This window comes from Staurois parvus, unplaced genomic scaffold (assembly GCF_062004578.1).
Source record: "Staurois parvus isolate SC_StPar_1 unplaced genomic scaffold, SC_StPar_1.0 ptg002406l, whole genome shotgun sequence".
NCBI classification, from domain to species: Eukaryota; Metazoa; Chordata; class Amphibia; order Anura; family Ranidae; genus Staurois; species Staurois parvus.
Genome location: NW_028320202.1, coordinates 352,822 through 367,063, shown reverse-complemented (window position 1 = coordinate 367,063; position 14,242 = coordinate 352,822). Strand labels below are relative to the sequence as shown.

Genomic DNA, 14,242 nt, shown 5'->3' with positions numbered 1-14,242 from the left:
GTGGAACCCAAAGCATCAGATTCCGCCGCAACCACCGCAGGCCCAGAACCAGAGGGAGGAGAAACCCCCGATCTCCGCACGGCCCCCCCGTCCTGCACTCGGACTTGTAAACCGTCCCCACCAGCCGGCGGGAGCCACGCCGCAGCAGGCCCAGGGACCCCACTACCGCCCCGCTCAAGGCGCTGCAACAAGGTACGCAAACCGGAAAGCAAATCGCAGAGCCCCCCCCCGCGACCCGAATCGGGAACGCCGACCTCCCGCACCGCCGAGGCCCCGCCCCCCAACAGGTCCCCTAGCGCTGAAGAAAAAGAAAAAGGTAACTCACCAGGCTGCCCAGGAGACGTCCCATCAGCCGCGCGACCCACGTCCAGCGATGCCGAGCGGCCAGCTGTCGCCCCCGCATCGGGTTCCGACAGCTCGCCCTCCGATCTCACGTCCTCCCCTCGACGGCTGGATGGCCTCCCAGTCCCAGGAGCCACGGATCCTCGAGCACTGTGCCTCTGCTGGCTCCGCCTCCCGGCACCAGCCACGCCCATCGACGTCCCTGGGGTCCGACCAGACACGCCCCCGGCAGCACGTCCATCCAGCCTGTGGCTCTTCGGAGCCGCCGCTCCACGCTTCCCATGGGGCCTGCCGGCCGCAGCAGGGGACAGCCCGGCAGCCGCAGCGCTGCGTCTCCCTCGTTGGGCTCCCTCCCTGACAGGTACCTGGTCAGTGGAGGAGCCGGCGACATCCTGCTTCCTCAGCCGTGCGGGCGGGGGGGAGGGGCTTCCTCCCCGCGAGACCCCGCCCGCCGAGCTCCGCCGTTGTCGGGGATTCCTCCCGGCCTCCCCGCGAGCAGAGGCAATGGAGCGCCCTGCCAGCGGGGCCGGAGGGTCCCGAACGGGGCTCCCTGTGTGGCCCTGAACTCTGGGGGAGGGGGAGCCCGGACTAAAGCGCTCCGGAGGCCGAGACCTCCGAGCACGTGGGCGCACCCGCCCCTCTCCCGCTGGTGATGAGGCCGGGTCCTGTGAAAGACCCGGGTCCTGGGACAAGCCCGGGTCCTGCATGAAGGCAGACACCCGGCGCTGAGCTCTGGGGGAGGGGGAGCCCGGACTACAGCGCTCCGGAGGCCGAGACCCCCGAGCACGTGGGCGCACCCGCCCCTCTCCCTCTGGTGATGAGCCCGGGCCCAGCGATAAGCCCGGGTCCAGGGACACGCCCGGGTCCTGCAGGAAAGCAGAGACCCGGCTCTGCAGCCAGTCCATCCCATGAGAGGCTGCCGCCTCACGCAGCTGGGCCACCAAGCCATCCATGACAGCCCCCCAAAGACCGCAACGAGACCCCCAGGGAAAAAGGCCCTAACAATATGCTGGCGTTGGGAGGGAATGAATCTCACTCACCAACGTCCAGGTCCGAAATGATGCCTCCCCCCCCTGGGACACCCCACCCTAAGGTGCGGCAGAGCCCACCCACGCTCTCTCTCCACCAACCAGCACACCCATCTATCCTTTTCCACACCCCCCTGGCACATCATTAACCCTTTCCTATTCTCCTTCCCACTCTAGGCCTAGTCATGCCTGCCCTGCGCTAATTTTCCTTTCCTTTTTTCGCTACGGGCATTACTTTCCCCCAGCCTGGGTCAGCCACTAGCTAAACAAACTATAAGTCCTACATAAACCTGAAAAGATTTTCCTTTAATAACGGAGGCAAGTGAACTAGAGGAAGAGTGGGTGGAGTCTGACAGAAATCAGATTGTTGAAGCTGCGTCTTATACGCCCATCAGATTCTGAATCCTGTGGTCGCAGCCCTCCTATTGGATGAATTAGTCTCACTTACAGAGAAACAGATCATTTCAATGTGTTCATTCTAGCAAAGGGTTGTCCTGTAGGAGGTCAGGGGGAGGAGCTGACCTCCTGTGTGCGGCCGTGAGGCAGTAGATATTAGAAGCGCAGTTTTCGTTTGTTGGGAACAGATGTGGTGATGGAAGGTCTTGCATGTTGAATATTTGTGTTTATAACCCCATTGGCACAATCATTTCCAGCTGGGAGAGATTCCTTTGGGGCCGATTCACACCGTACAGAGGGGGCAGCACTGAGCAGTCTTGTCCAACGCCCAACCAACGCACAGACAAAGCCACTTAGGCGCGGCATATTGTGCTGTAATACGACGCATTGCTACACACAGAACTACACAGAGATGAATGGAAGCCATTTTGTTACATGTAAAATACAGGTAAAGCCGTATTAAACCCAATCAAACATTCCTTATATCGCAGCTTACCAATAATTAGATTTGTTTTCTTTACTTATTTTCACCTGGTGATCTGGTCACCAAGTCTGTTAATTTTCAAAAGAACAAGCTGTCCTGCAGATGTATCAGTTAGAGAGATGAGACAAACCAATTACCACTGACAAGGGGGGCTTACAATGATCAGCTTTTATTTATTGATGGAAATCTTTTATCCCAAAAGGAAGAAAACTGTTCCTGTAACGGATCATAAAGTGTGATCTGGAGTGCACCTAACATTCCCCTCCCCCGAAACTCACAGTGCTGCTGTCCAAAAGATGGCCCCTGTGCTCCTTCCTCCAGAGTGGGGGGGGGTGGGGTGCTCTAATACAGGAGGTGTGTTACTGGCTAGATCACCAGGTGACAACAGAGGGGAAAAGCATAAAAAAAGAAAACAAATGCAGCCGCCACATCTATTAATAGGTAAGATGCAATATGGGACATTTCTAGTTTTGGCTTTAATACCGCTTTAAATAAAAATGTAAACATTGCGATGGGATCTAACAACACTTTGCACCGCTCTCACAACGCACAGCAGCCACTTGTGGGGTGAATGGTCTCCTATACATTCAAATGATAACGGGTTGATGTCTTCTCAGGTTAACACAATTTTCATCTTTTCTAGAACAAATTCTGCGACTTATGGAGCAATGGGACGGTCGTTCGAGCCGAATTATCTCCTAAGCCCAGGTAGAGTGACTGATCCTACAGAGTACTCATCAGGGGGTCGTTCACTAGCGTTTATCACAATATTAGTGTCATGTGACCGATTTCCATTGTGATCATTTAACAGGTAATTGATGAAAAATAGCAAAGGTCAGAGGAATATCGACAAAGATTCATCAAAGTCGATTCACTAAGAAAAAGTGTTATTTATCTTACGGAACGAGCATTTCGGTATTTTAGGAATGCAGCAAAATGACAATCAGGGGAACTCCGCACTCTCCAGGAAGCGTGAAGAAAACAAATCCGTGTGAGAGTTCAATGTTGTCAGCTCAGGAATAGAAATGATTTGTAACATTGACCGGAGAGCGAGGAAAGAGCTTTGTTCAGCCAGACTTGTGATCCAAACAGCCAAACACAGACTGAATGGCCAAAAGTTTGTAGATATCTGACTACCCCACTTATAGGAACTTGTTCGACCCCCTATGCCAAAACCATGGCCAATAGTGTGGAGTTGCCCCTATGTGTCTATAACATCCTCCACTCATCTGCAAAGACTATCCTCAAGATTTTGGATGGAGTCTGTGGGAATGTGTGCCAATTTTTGAGGTCAGGTACTGATGTTGGATAAAACCTGGCTCACCATTGGCATTCCAATTCATCCCAAAGGTGTTCAGTAGGGTTGAGGTTAGGGCTCTGCGCAGGACACTCGAGGTCCTACACACCAAACTGGTCATCCATGTCTTTATGGAGCTGGCTTTGTACACGGGGGACAGTCATGGGGGGACAGAAAAGGGTCTTCACCAAACTGGTCATCCATGTCTTTATGGAGCCGGCTTTGTACACGGGGGACAGTCATGGGGGGACAGAAAAGGGTCTTCACCAAACTGGTCATCCATGTCTTTATGGAGCCGGCTTTGTACACAGGGGACAGTCATGGGGAACAGAAAAGGGTCTTCACCAAACTGTTACCACAAGGCTGGAAGAGGCTTACAGATAGTCCAGCTCCAACAGCCATCCTTCAGGTATAGAATCTATACATTCCTGGCACTATGCAATTCCAACCTTACCTGCATTCCGCCTAATCATTGCCTGCTTTTTAGTTTGTGGTAGATGTGGCCAGTCTGTATATAGTGTAGGGTAGGCATGGCATGTATATAATGTACTGTAAGTGTGTCTGTATATAGTGTAGGGTAGTTGTGGCCTGTCTGTATATAGTGTAGGGTAGGTGTGGCCTGTCTGTATATAATGTAGTGTAAGTTTGTCTGTATATTGTGTAGGGTAGGCATGGCCTCTCTGTATATAATGTAGTGTAAGTGTGTCTGTATATAGTGTAGGGTAGTTGTGACCTGTCTGTATATTGTGTAGGGTAGGTGTGGCCTGTCTGTATATAGTGTAGGGTAGGTGTGGCCTGTCTGTATATCGTGTAGGGTAGGTGTGGCCTGTCTGTATATAGTGTAGGGTAGGTGTGGCCTGTCTGTATATTGTGTAGGGTAGGTGTGGCCTGTCTTGATTTGTGTCTTTCTCCCTCCGCAGACTTGGAGCGGGCTCCTCTGCTTTGTGACTCGGCTTACATGAGCCCAGCTATAGCGCCAACATCAGACAGTGCAATATCCGCTCCTCTCACCACACCAGCCATTGGCCCTGATGGCCCAACAGAGTGGGCGGCCATTCCTGCACACAAGGGTGTGGCCTCCACTGATGACGGTAAGAATGGCTCTCTATGTGATCCAAGTCTACCAGAAGAATTGTCCTCCTGATTTCTGATGTTATATGGAAGGCTGGAAGACTCAAAACACCTCCAATGTATACATTTTCCCTCAACCACAATGATTCTGAATCTCACAAACCAATATCTATGACTGTAGAATGTTTCCTGTGCAGCTTTGCCTTCTATCATCCCCTGTCCTTCCATCAACCCCTGTCCTTCCATCATCCACTATCCTTCCATCAGCCCCTGTCCTTCCATCATCCACTATCCTTCCATCAGCCCCTGTCCTTCCATCATCCACTATCCTTCCATCAGCCCCTGTCCTTCCATCATCCACTATCCTTTCATCATCTTCTGTCCTTCTACCATCTCCTGTAATTCTATCATCTACTATCCTTCCATCATCCACTATCCTTCCATCCACTTTTGTTCTTCCATCATCAACTACCCTTCCATCATCCCTGTCCTTCTATCTTCAACTATCCTTCCACCATCCTCTACAATTCCATCATCCTCTGTCCTGCCATCATCCCCCGTCCTTCCATCATCCACTATCCTTCCATCACCTTCTGTCCTTCCACCATCCTCTGTCCTTCCATCATCCACTATCCTTCCATCATTCACTAATCTTCCATCATCCCCTGTCCTTCCATCATTCACTATCCTTCCACCATCCCCTGTCCTTCCATCATTCACTATCCTTCCACCATCCCCTGTCCTTCCATCATCCACTATCCTTCCATCATCCACTATCCTTCCATCATCCCCTGTCCTTCCACCATCCCCTGTCCTTCCACCATCCACTGTCCTTTCTTCATCCACTATCCTTCCACCATCCCTTGTAATTCTATCATCCACTATCATTCCATCATCCACTATCCTTCCATCAACTTTTGTCTTTCCATCATCCCATGTTTTTTTATCATCCACTACCCTTCCATCGTCCATTTCCTTCCATCATCCCCTGTCCTTCCACCATCCCCTGTCCTTTCATCATCTCCTGTCCTTTCATTATCCACTAATCTTCCATCATCCACTATCCTTCCATCATCCCCTGTCCTTTCATCATCCACTATCCTTCCATCAACCCCTATCATTTCAATCATCTTCTGTCATTCCATCTTCCACTATCCTGCCATCATCCTCTGTCCTGCCATCATCCACTGTCCTTCCACCATCCCCTGTAATTCCATCATCTTCTGTCCTTTCATCATCCCCTATTCTTCCATCATCCCCTATCCTTCCATTATCCACTATCCTTCCATCATCCCCTGTCCTTCCATCATCTCCTGTCCTTCCATCATCCACTATCCTTCCATCATCTTCTGTCCTTCCATCATAACCTGTCCTTCCAAAATCCCCTGTCCTTTCACCATCCACTATCCTTCCACCATCCCCTGTCCTTCCATCATCTACTATCCTTCCATCATCCACTAACCTTCCATCATCTTCTGTCCTTCCATAATAACCTGTCCTTCCAAAATCCCCTGTCCTTCTACCATCCCCTGTGCTTCCATCATATTCTTCCATCATCTTCTGTCCTTCCATTATCCACCGTCTTTCCACCATCCCCTGTAATTCCATCATCCCCTGTCCTTCCATCATCGCCTGTCCTTCCATTATCCACTATCCTTCCATCATCTCCTGTCTTTCCATCATCCACTATACTTCCATCATACTCTTTCCTTCCCTCATCCACTATCCTTCCCTCATCCACTACCCTTCCATCATCCATTATCCTTCCATCATCCCCTGTCCTTGCATCATCCACTATCTTTCCATCACCCTCTGTCCTTCCATCATCCTCCATCCATCCATCATCCCCTGTCCTTCCAACATCCCCTGTCCTTCCACCATCCACTATCCTTTCATCATCCTCTGTCCTTCCATCATCAACTATCCTTCCATCATCCCTTGTCCTTCCATCATCCTCCATCCTTTCATCATCTACAATCCTTCCATCATCCCCTGTCCTACCACAATCCCCTGTCTTTCCATCTTCCCCTGTCTTTCCATCTTCCCCTGTCCTTCCATCATCCACTATCCTTCCATCATCCCTTGTCCTTCCATCATCCCTTGTCCTTCCATCATCCCCTGTCCTTCCATCATCCACTATCCTTCCATCATCCCCTGTCCTTCCAATCATCCACTATCCTTCTATCACCTGCTGTCCTTCCACCATCCTTTTGCCTTCCATCATCCGCTATCCTTCCATCATCCCCTGTCCTTTCATCATCCATAATCCTTCCATCATCCCGTGTCCTTCCATCATCCACTATCTTTTTATCATCTGCTGTCCTTGCATCATCCCCTGTCCTTCCATCATCCACTATCCTTCCATCAATCACTGTCCTTCCATCATCCACTTTTCTTCCATCGTCTTCTGTCCTTCCACCATCCCCTGTCCTTCCATCATCCCTTGTCCTTCCATCATATTCTTCCAATAAATCTTCTGTCCTTCCATCATCCCTTTTCTTTCCATCATCCACTATCCTTACACCATCCCCTATCCTTCCATCATCCTCCATCCTTCCATCACTCCCTGTCCTTCCATAATTCTTTGCCTTTCCATCATTCACTATCCTTCCATCATCCTCGGTCCTTCCATCATCTACTCCCCTTCCATCATCCTCTGTTCTTCCATCATCCACTATCCTTACACCATTCCTTGTCCTTCCATCATCCACTATCCTTCCACCATCCCCTGTCCTTCCATCATCCACTATCCTTCCATCATCCACTATCCTTCCATCATCCACTATCCTTCCATCATCCACTATCCTTCCATCATCCGCTGTCCTTCCATCATCCTCTGTTCTTCCATCATCCACTATCCTTACACCATTCCTTGTCCTTCCATCATTCACTATCCTTCCATCATCCACTATCCTTCCATCATCCGCTGTCCTTCCATCATCCCCTGTCCTTCCACCATCCCCTGTCCTTTCACCTTCCCTTCTCCTTCCATCATCCACTATCCTTCCACCATCCCCTGTTTTTCCACCATCCCCTGCCCTTCCATCATCCCTTGTCCTTCCATCATATTCTTCCAATAAATCTTCTGTCCTTCCATCATCCCTTTTCTTTCCATCATCCACTATCCTTACACCATCCCCTATCCTTCCATCATCCTCCATCCTTCCATCACTCCCTGTCCTTCCATAATTCTTTGCCTTTCCATCATTCACTATCCTTCCATCATCCTCGGTCCTTCCATCATCTACTCCCCTTCCATCATCCTCTGTTCTTCCATCATCCACTATCCTTACACCATTCCTTGTCCTTCCATCATCCACTATCCTTCCACCATCCCCTGTCCTTCCATCATCCACTATCCTTCCATCATCCACTATCCTTCCACCATCCCCTGCCCTTCCATCATCCCTTGTCCTTCCATCATATTCTTCCAATAAATCTTCTGTCCTTCCATCATCCCTTTTCTTTCCATCATCCACTATCCTTACACCATCCCCTATCCTTCCATCATCCTCCATCCTTCCATCACTCCCTGTCCTTCCATAATTCTTTGCCTTTCCATCATTCACTATCCTTCCATCATCCTCGGTCCTTCCATCATCTACTCCCCTTCCATCATCCTCTGTTCTTCCATCATCCACTATCCTTACACCATTCCTTGTCCTTCCATCATCCACTATCCTTCCATCATCCCTTGTCCTTCCATCATATTCTTCCAATAAATCTTCTGTCCTTCCATCATCCCTTTTCTTTCCATCATCCACTATCCTTACACCATCCCCTATCCTTCCATCATCCTCCATCCTTCCATCACTCCCTGTCCTTCCATAATTCTTTGCCTTTCCATCATTCACTATCCTTCCATCATCCTCGGTCCTTCCATCATCTACTCCCCTTCCATCATCCTCTGTTCTTCCATCATCCACTATCCTTACACCATTCCTTGTCCTTCCATCATCCACTATCCTTCCACCATCCCCTGTCCTTCCATCATCCACTATCCTTCCATCATCCACTATCCTTCCATCATCCACTATCCTTCCATCATCCGCTGTCCTTCCATCATCCTCTGTTCTTCCATCATCCACTATCCTTACACCATTCCTTGTCCTTCCATCATTCACTATCCTTCCATCATCCACTATCCTTCCATCATCCGCTGTCCTTCCATCATCCCCTGTCCTTCCATCATCCCCTGTCCTTTCACCTTCCCTTCTCCTTCCATCATCCACTATCCTTCCACCATCCCCTGTTTTTCCACCATCCCCTGCCCTTCCATCATCCACTATCCTTCCACAATCCCCTGTCCTTCCATTATCCACTATCCTTCCATTATCCTCTGTCCTTGCATCATCCACTATGCTTCCATAATCCACTATACTTCCATTATACTCTCTCCTTCTATCATCCACTATCCTTCCATCATCCCCTGTCCTTCCATCATCCTCAATCCTTCCATCATCCCCTGTCCTTCCATCATCCTCAATCCTTCCATCATCCCCTGTCCTTCCATCATCCTCAATCCTTCCATCATCCCCTGTCCTTCCATCATCCTCAATCCTTCCATCATCCCCTGTCCTTCCACAATCCCCTGTCTTTCCATCTTCCCCTGTCTTTCCATCTTCCCCTGTCCTTCCATCATCCACTATCCTTCCATCATCCCTTGTCCTTCCATCATCCCTTGTCCTTCCATCATCCCCTGTCCTTCCATCATCCACTATCCTTCCATCATCCCCTGTCCTTCCATCATCCACTATCCTTCCATCATCTGCTGTCCTTCCACCATCCTTTTGCCTTCCATCATTCGCTATCCTTCCATCATCCCCTGTCCTTTCATCATCCATAATCCTTCCATCATCCCGTGTCCTTCCATCATCCACTATCTTTTTATCATCTGCTGTCCTTGCATCATCCCCTGTCCTTCCATCATCCCCTGTCCTTCCATCATCTTCTGTCCTTCCATCATCCACTTTTCTTCCATTGTCTTCTGTCCTTCCACCATCCCCTGTCCTTCCATCATCCCTTGTCCTTCCATCATATTCTTCCAATAAATCTTCTGTCCTTCCATCATCCCTTTTCTTTCCATCATCCACTATCCTTACACCATCCCCTATTCTTCCATCAGCCTCCATCCTTCCATCATTCCCTGTCCTTCCATAATTCTTTGCCTTTCCATCATTCACTATCCTTCCATCATCCTCGGTCCTTCCATCATCTACTCCCCTTCCATCATCCTCTGTTCTTCCATCATCCACTATCCTTACACCATTCTTTGTCCTTCCATCATCCACTGTCCTTCCATCATCCACTATCCTTCCATCATCCGCTGTCCTTCCATCATCCCCTGTCCTTCCATCATCCCCTGTCCTTCCATCATCCCCTGTCCTTCCATCATCCACTATCCTTCCATCATCCGCTGTCCTTCCATCATCCCCTGTCCTTCCATCATCCCCTGTCCTTCCATCATCCCCTGTCCTTCCATCATCCACTATCCTTCCATCATCCACTATCCTTCCACCATCCCCTGTCTTTTCACCTTCCTTTCTCCTTCCACCATCCACTATTCTTCCACCATACCCTGTCCTTCCATCATCCCTTGTCCTTTCACCTTCCTTTCTCCTTCCACCATCCACTATTCTTCCATCATCCACTATCCTTCCACCATGCCCTGTTTTTCCACCATCCCCTGCCCTTCCATCATCCACTATCCTTCCACAATCCCCTGTCCTTCCATTATCCACTATCATTCCATTATCCTCTGTCCTTGCATCATCCACTATACTTCCATCATACGCTGTCCTTTCATCATCCACTATACTTCCATTATACTCTCTCCTTCCATCATCCACTATCATTCCATCATCCCCCTGTCCTTCCATCATCCTCAATCCTTCCATCATCCACTATCCTTCCATCATCCACTATTCTTCCATCATCACTATCCTTCCACCATCCCCTGTCCTTCCAACATCCACTATCCTTCCATCAATCCTCTGTCCTTCCATCATCATCTGTCCTTCCATCATCCACTATCCTTCCATCATCCCCTGTCCTTCCATCTGCTGCTTTTCTTCCAAGTCTATAGAAGGAACTTTGATCGTATTTAAACCCCAACACTGAAACTCTTTTTTTTGCATCAATTTGTCTGCTATTACAAGATTGTATATTATGGTTAAGGAAGGGGAGGTGTTCTGTAGTCCAAGCATACATTACCTTGGGTGACAACACTCTATACAGTACAGTGAGTGTTGTCACCCTAGAACAGGAATTGTATTATTGGCAGGATCTCCAGGTGAAATCAATGGGAAAAAGTAGAAAATGAATGCAGCTGCCACATCTGAGGACGGGTCTTCTGCATTGTATGATATTCTTTTTGAATTTGGATACATTGTAATTGATCCAGCTGTGTTCTGGGATATCTGAGGATGCAAATTGAATATCCAGGAAAAGATAAATTGTAGATTGCCACAAATGATGATTGTTCTGATCAGCTGACCGATTGATTCCTCCTCTGTGCAGGTAGTAGGTTCCTTCCTCCTCCAGAACCGGCTCCGATTCCTGGAATTCTGCCAATGCCAGTGGATACCAACTGGATGTAAGTTTCTGAGATTTCCCGTATTACAGATAAACAATGAAAAATATGTTGGAAAGGGGAAGTACAGAGTATCTGCTGGTGACGTCCCTCTAAAAATACCACTTAGCTGGCTGTTGCTGGTTTACGGGCCATTTGGTCTTCTGCATAAAACATGTGTTACCTCAATATACTGCGCTGTACAGGAGCAGCCAATCCACACATACTGTATATTGTACATCGCCACGGACTGTGTTTGAATAAAATGTTCGGGTACGTCTATATGGTCCTCTGTGGTGCATTGGCAGCATTAAAGTGGATGTAAACCTCAGACATGAAATATGAAGAAAGCATAGCGCTCTATAGTGTGTACTCATCTCGGTCCGGAGCCATTTCTCTCTCTGCTGCCTCCTTCCACTGCTATCAGCATGAATCACTGCTGACAAGTTTTCCTGACACCAGGAGTTAAAAAGGTGACAGGGGAGGAGCTCCAGCACACATCCTGTGATTGACAGCCTCAGCTTTATTCCTATGTGCTGTGTGAAGGGGGGGGGTCCCTTCCCTCCAATCAGCTCTCAGAGCTCTCCTCACTGAGCTCTGCAGAGTGAGAATTCAGCTCCCTGTCCCCTGTTTTCTGACAGCTCTGACAACCTTTATAAATTCCGAACTTTGGATACAGAGAATGTTGCAGATAAATATGTACAACTTATGTAGGAGGATTTGTTTCATCTCTGTGTATCACCTGAAGCCAGTCACTTCACTGGATATCTGGAGGGGTTATAATCATATGATGACCTACATAGAAAACATAACAGTCTGCTAAAGTGTTCCCGATCCACTGACCTGGCATGAGAATGCAGAAAAAAGTCAGAATTCTTTCTCTCCATCTTTTCTCTGGTCACAGATTTATAGAGTATTGAAGACGAAGCAATAAATCAGGTAACCAGTATATTCAGAGGTGGAGGTAGCAATGGCAGCCTCCATAGTTGTCTTATGAAAGGTTTCATTTCATGCAGCGCTGTGATTGGCAGAGAAATGGCGAACCTTAGCAAGCTGTCACACTCCGGGCCATAGGCCCTAATATTTCGGGATAAAGAACACAAAATGTATTTTCTGCACTTTACTGGAACTTTGTAGGATTTCCATGACATCTGACATCACAATGACATACGAGCAGAATTCTTCAGCATGGAACGCCCCAGACAGGAGCACTCTTCCCTGTATACCAAGTCCACAGCATTCAGCTTCCATCACCGAGTCCATCTGTCAGGGCTCCAGGTATGATCAGAGGTGTGTGGACTGACACAGGGAAACGCAGGCTTCAAGTATAGTATAAAACAATACAATTTATTAAAGGCTAAACAATACATAAACACAGTGCAAACAAACCAAACCTCCAACAGATAAAAATATGTACAACACCAAACGTAGTCAGGCGGGCCGGGTCGGTAGCAAATGGGCAGACAAGGTACAAGGAGCAAGCGGAAGAGTGGTCAGGAATACCCGAGGTCGGTGCAGGCAGAGTTTATGCAGAGTCAGGATCAAAGCAAAGTCAGGATCAGGCAGAAAGCAGACAGGATGCAGGTACAGGGGCTCATGGGAACAATACACCAAGGCCCTGACTGCAGGCCTGGCCACTCCTTAAATACACCTCCTGCAATCATCCTCAGGTGATGGCTTGATTGCAGGAGTGATCTTCTGGCTGCTGAGAGCACCCACTGGCCAGCCCTAGTACTGCAGCCCACAAGGCAGGTGAGTCCCACCACCATTGGCGAGTCCATTCCTGACACCATCCAAGGTGCCATCATTAGTATACCTGTCTCTCTCTTCCAATGTCTCTCTCTATGGCTCTGCCCAGCCGGGGGCGCTCCCACACGACACACCCATTCCCATTCCCAGGGGTACTAATACTTACTGCAGAGGACTCTGGCCTAGCCTAAAAGGTCTTTTCCATCCCACTCGCAGCCCACAGAACACCATCCAACTGAGCGCTGAAATACCTCGCCCCGGGTTCAGCTCTATAGATGGCCTCTGGACGGGAGCTGACTACATCTCAATAGCTCTGGGGTGTTTAGCTCTCATGCCCCAAGGCACTAAGTCCCTCCCATCCTGGCACTTATATGGGCACTAATTCTATGAGCACTTTTGAATCACTAGAGGAAGGCTTTCTCTAAAAGGGACCTAACACTCAATTACCAGTTTGGCTGCTTTCACGCTGCTTCGTTGGTGAAACATGGTAAAAACTCACATGTATTTTTGCCGTGTTATTGCCATGTACTTGGTGTATTTTTAACCTGTGAAAAAAGCACACATGATGGGTGCATTTTAGTGCATTTTTTTCACAATTTTTATGCATTTTTCCATTTATTACAATGCGCCAAACATGCAGCATGCAGGACTTTTAAAAGCACAACTGACCCGCAACTGACTGGTGTGAAGAGGTCTATAGGATTCAATGGGCATGCATTTTTCTTCCACTTTTTGTTAGACAAAACCAGAAGAAAACCTCATCAGTATTAATAAGGCCTTTCCCTTTAGTATATCACAGGGGTGTCCAACCTGTGGCCCACGAACCGCAAGCAGCCCAAACAATCTATGAATGCGACCCAATACAAAATCTTAAACATAAATGTAAAAATGTTGATATTTTGGGAACTTTTTTGTAAAAATGCGAACAAATGCAGCCGAAGAAAAATTTTAAATTGTGAATTTGAATATCTTCCCAAAGAAAGATCTCCCACTCTTCACGATCACGCCTTCTTCATGTCATCAGTTTTTGGCAGAATCTATATTTCTGAGGATGAAGAATACGAAGATCAAAATTAGAACCAAAATTTCTGATGAGCACCTTGAAAATTCATTAAGAATTGTTATCCCATCCAATCCAACCAGATAGTTTAGTGTACTTTGTGTGTGGTGCGGTTGAGGATGACTCTGATCTCCTTCCTCTCCTCGCTCCTCCCTGGGACCTCTATCAACCGGCACGCCGTACAATGGAACTCCTCCAACTACCAGTGAGCCCGGGGGAAAAGGGGGGTTATAGGGAGTTGGAG

General features: G+C 48.4%; 1 protein-coding gene across 1 annotated transcript in view; it reads left to right on the top strand.

The window, feature by feature from the left end:
- LOC149430927 (protein SSUH2 homolog) overlaps positions 1-14,242 on the top strand; it is a 59,013-nt gene that overhangs the window by 7,262 nt on the left and 37,509 nt on the right. Inside the window, exons 2-4 of the mRNA XM_089665914.1 lie at positions 2,894-2,958; positions 4,468-4,638; positions 11,138-11,213. Coding sequence (XP_089522040.1) covers positions 2,894-2,958; positions 4,468-4,638; positions 11,138-11,213 — 312 coding nt within the window. The remainder of the gene's footprint in view (positions 1-2,893; positions 2,959-4,467; positions 4,639-11,137; positions 11,214-14,242) is intronic.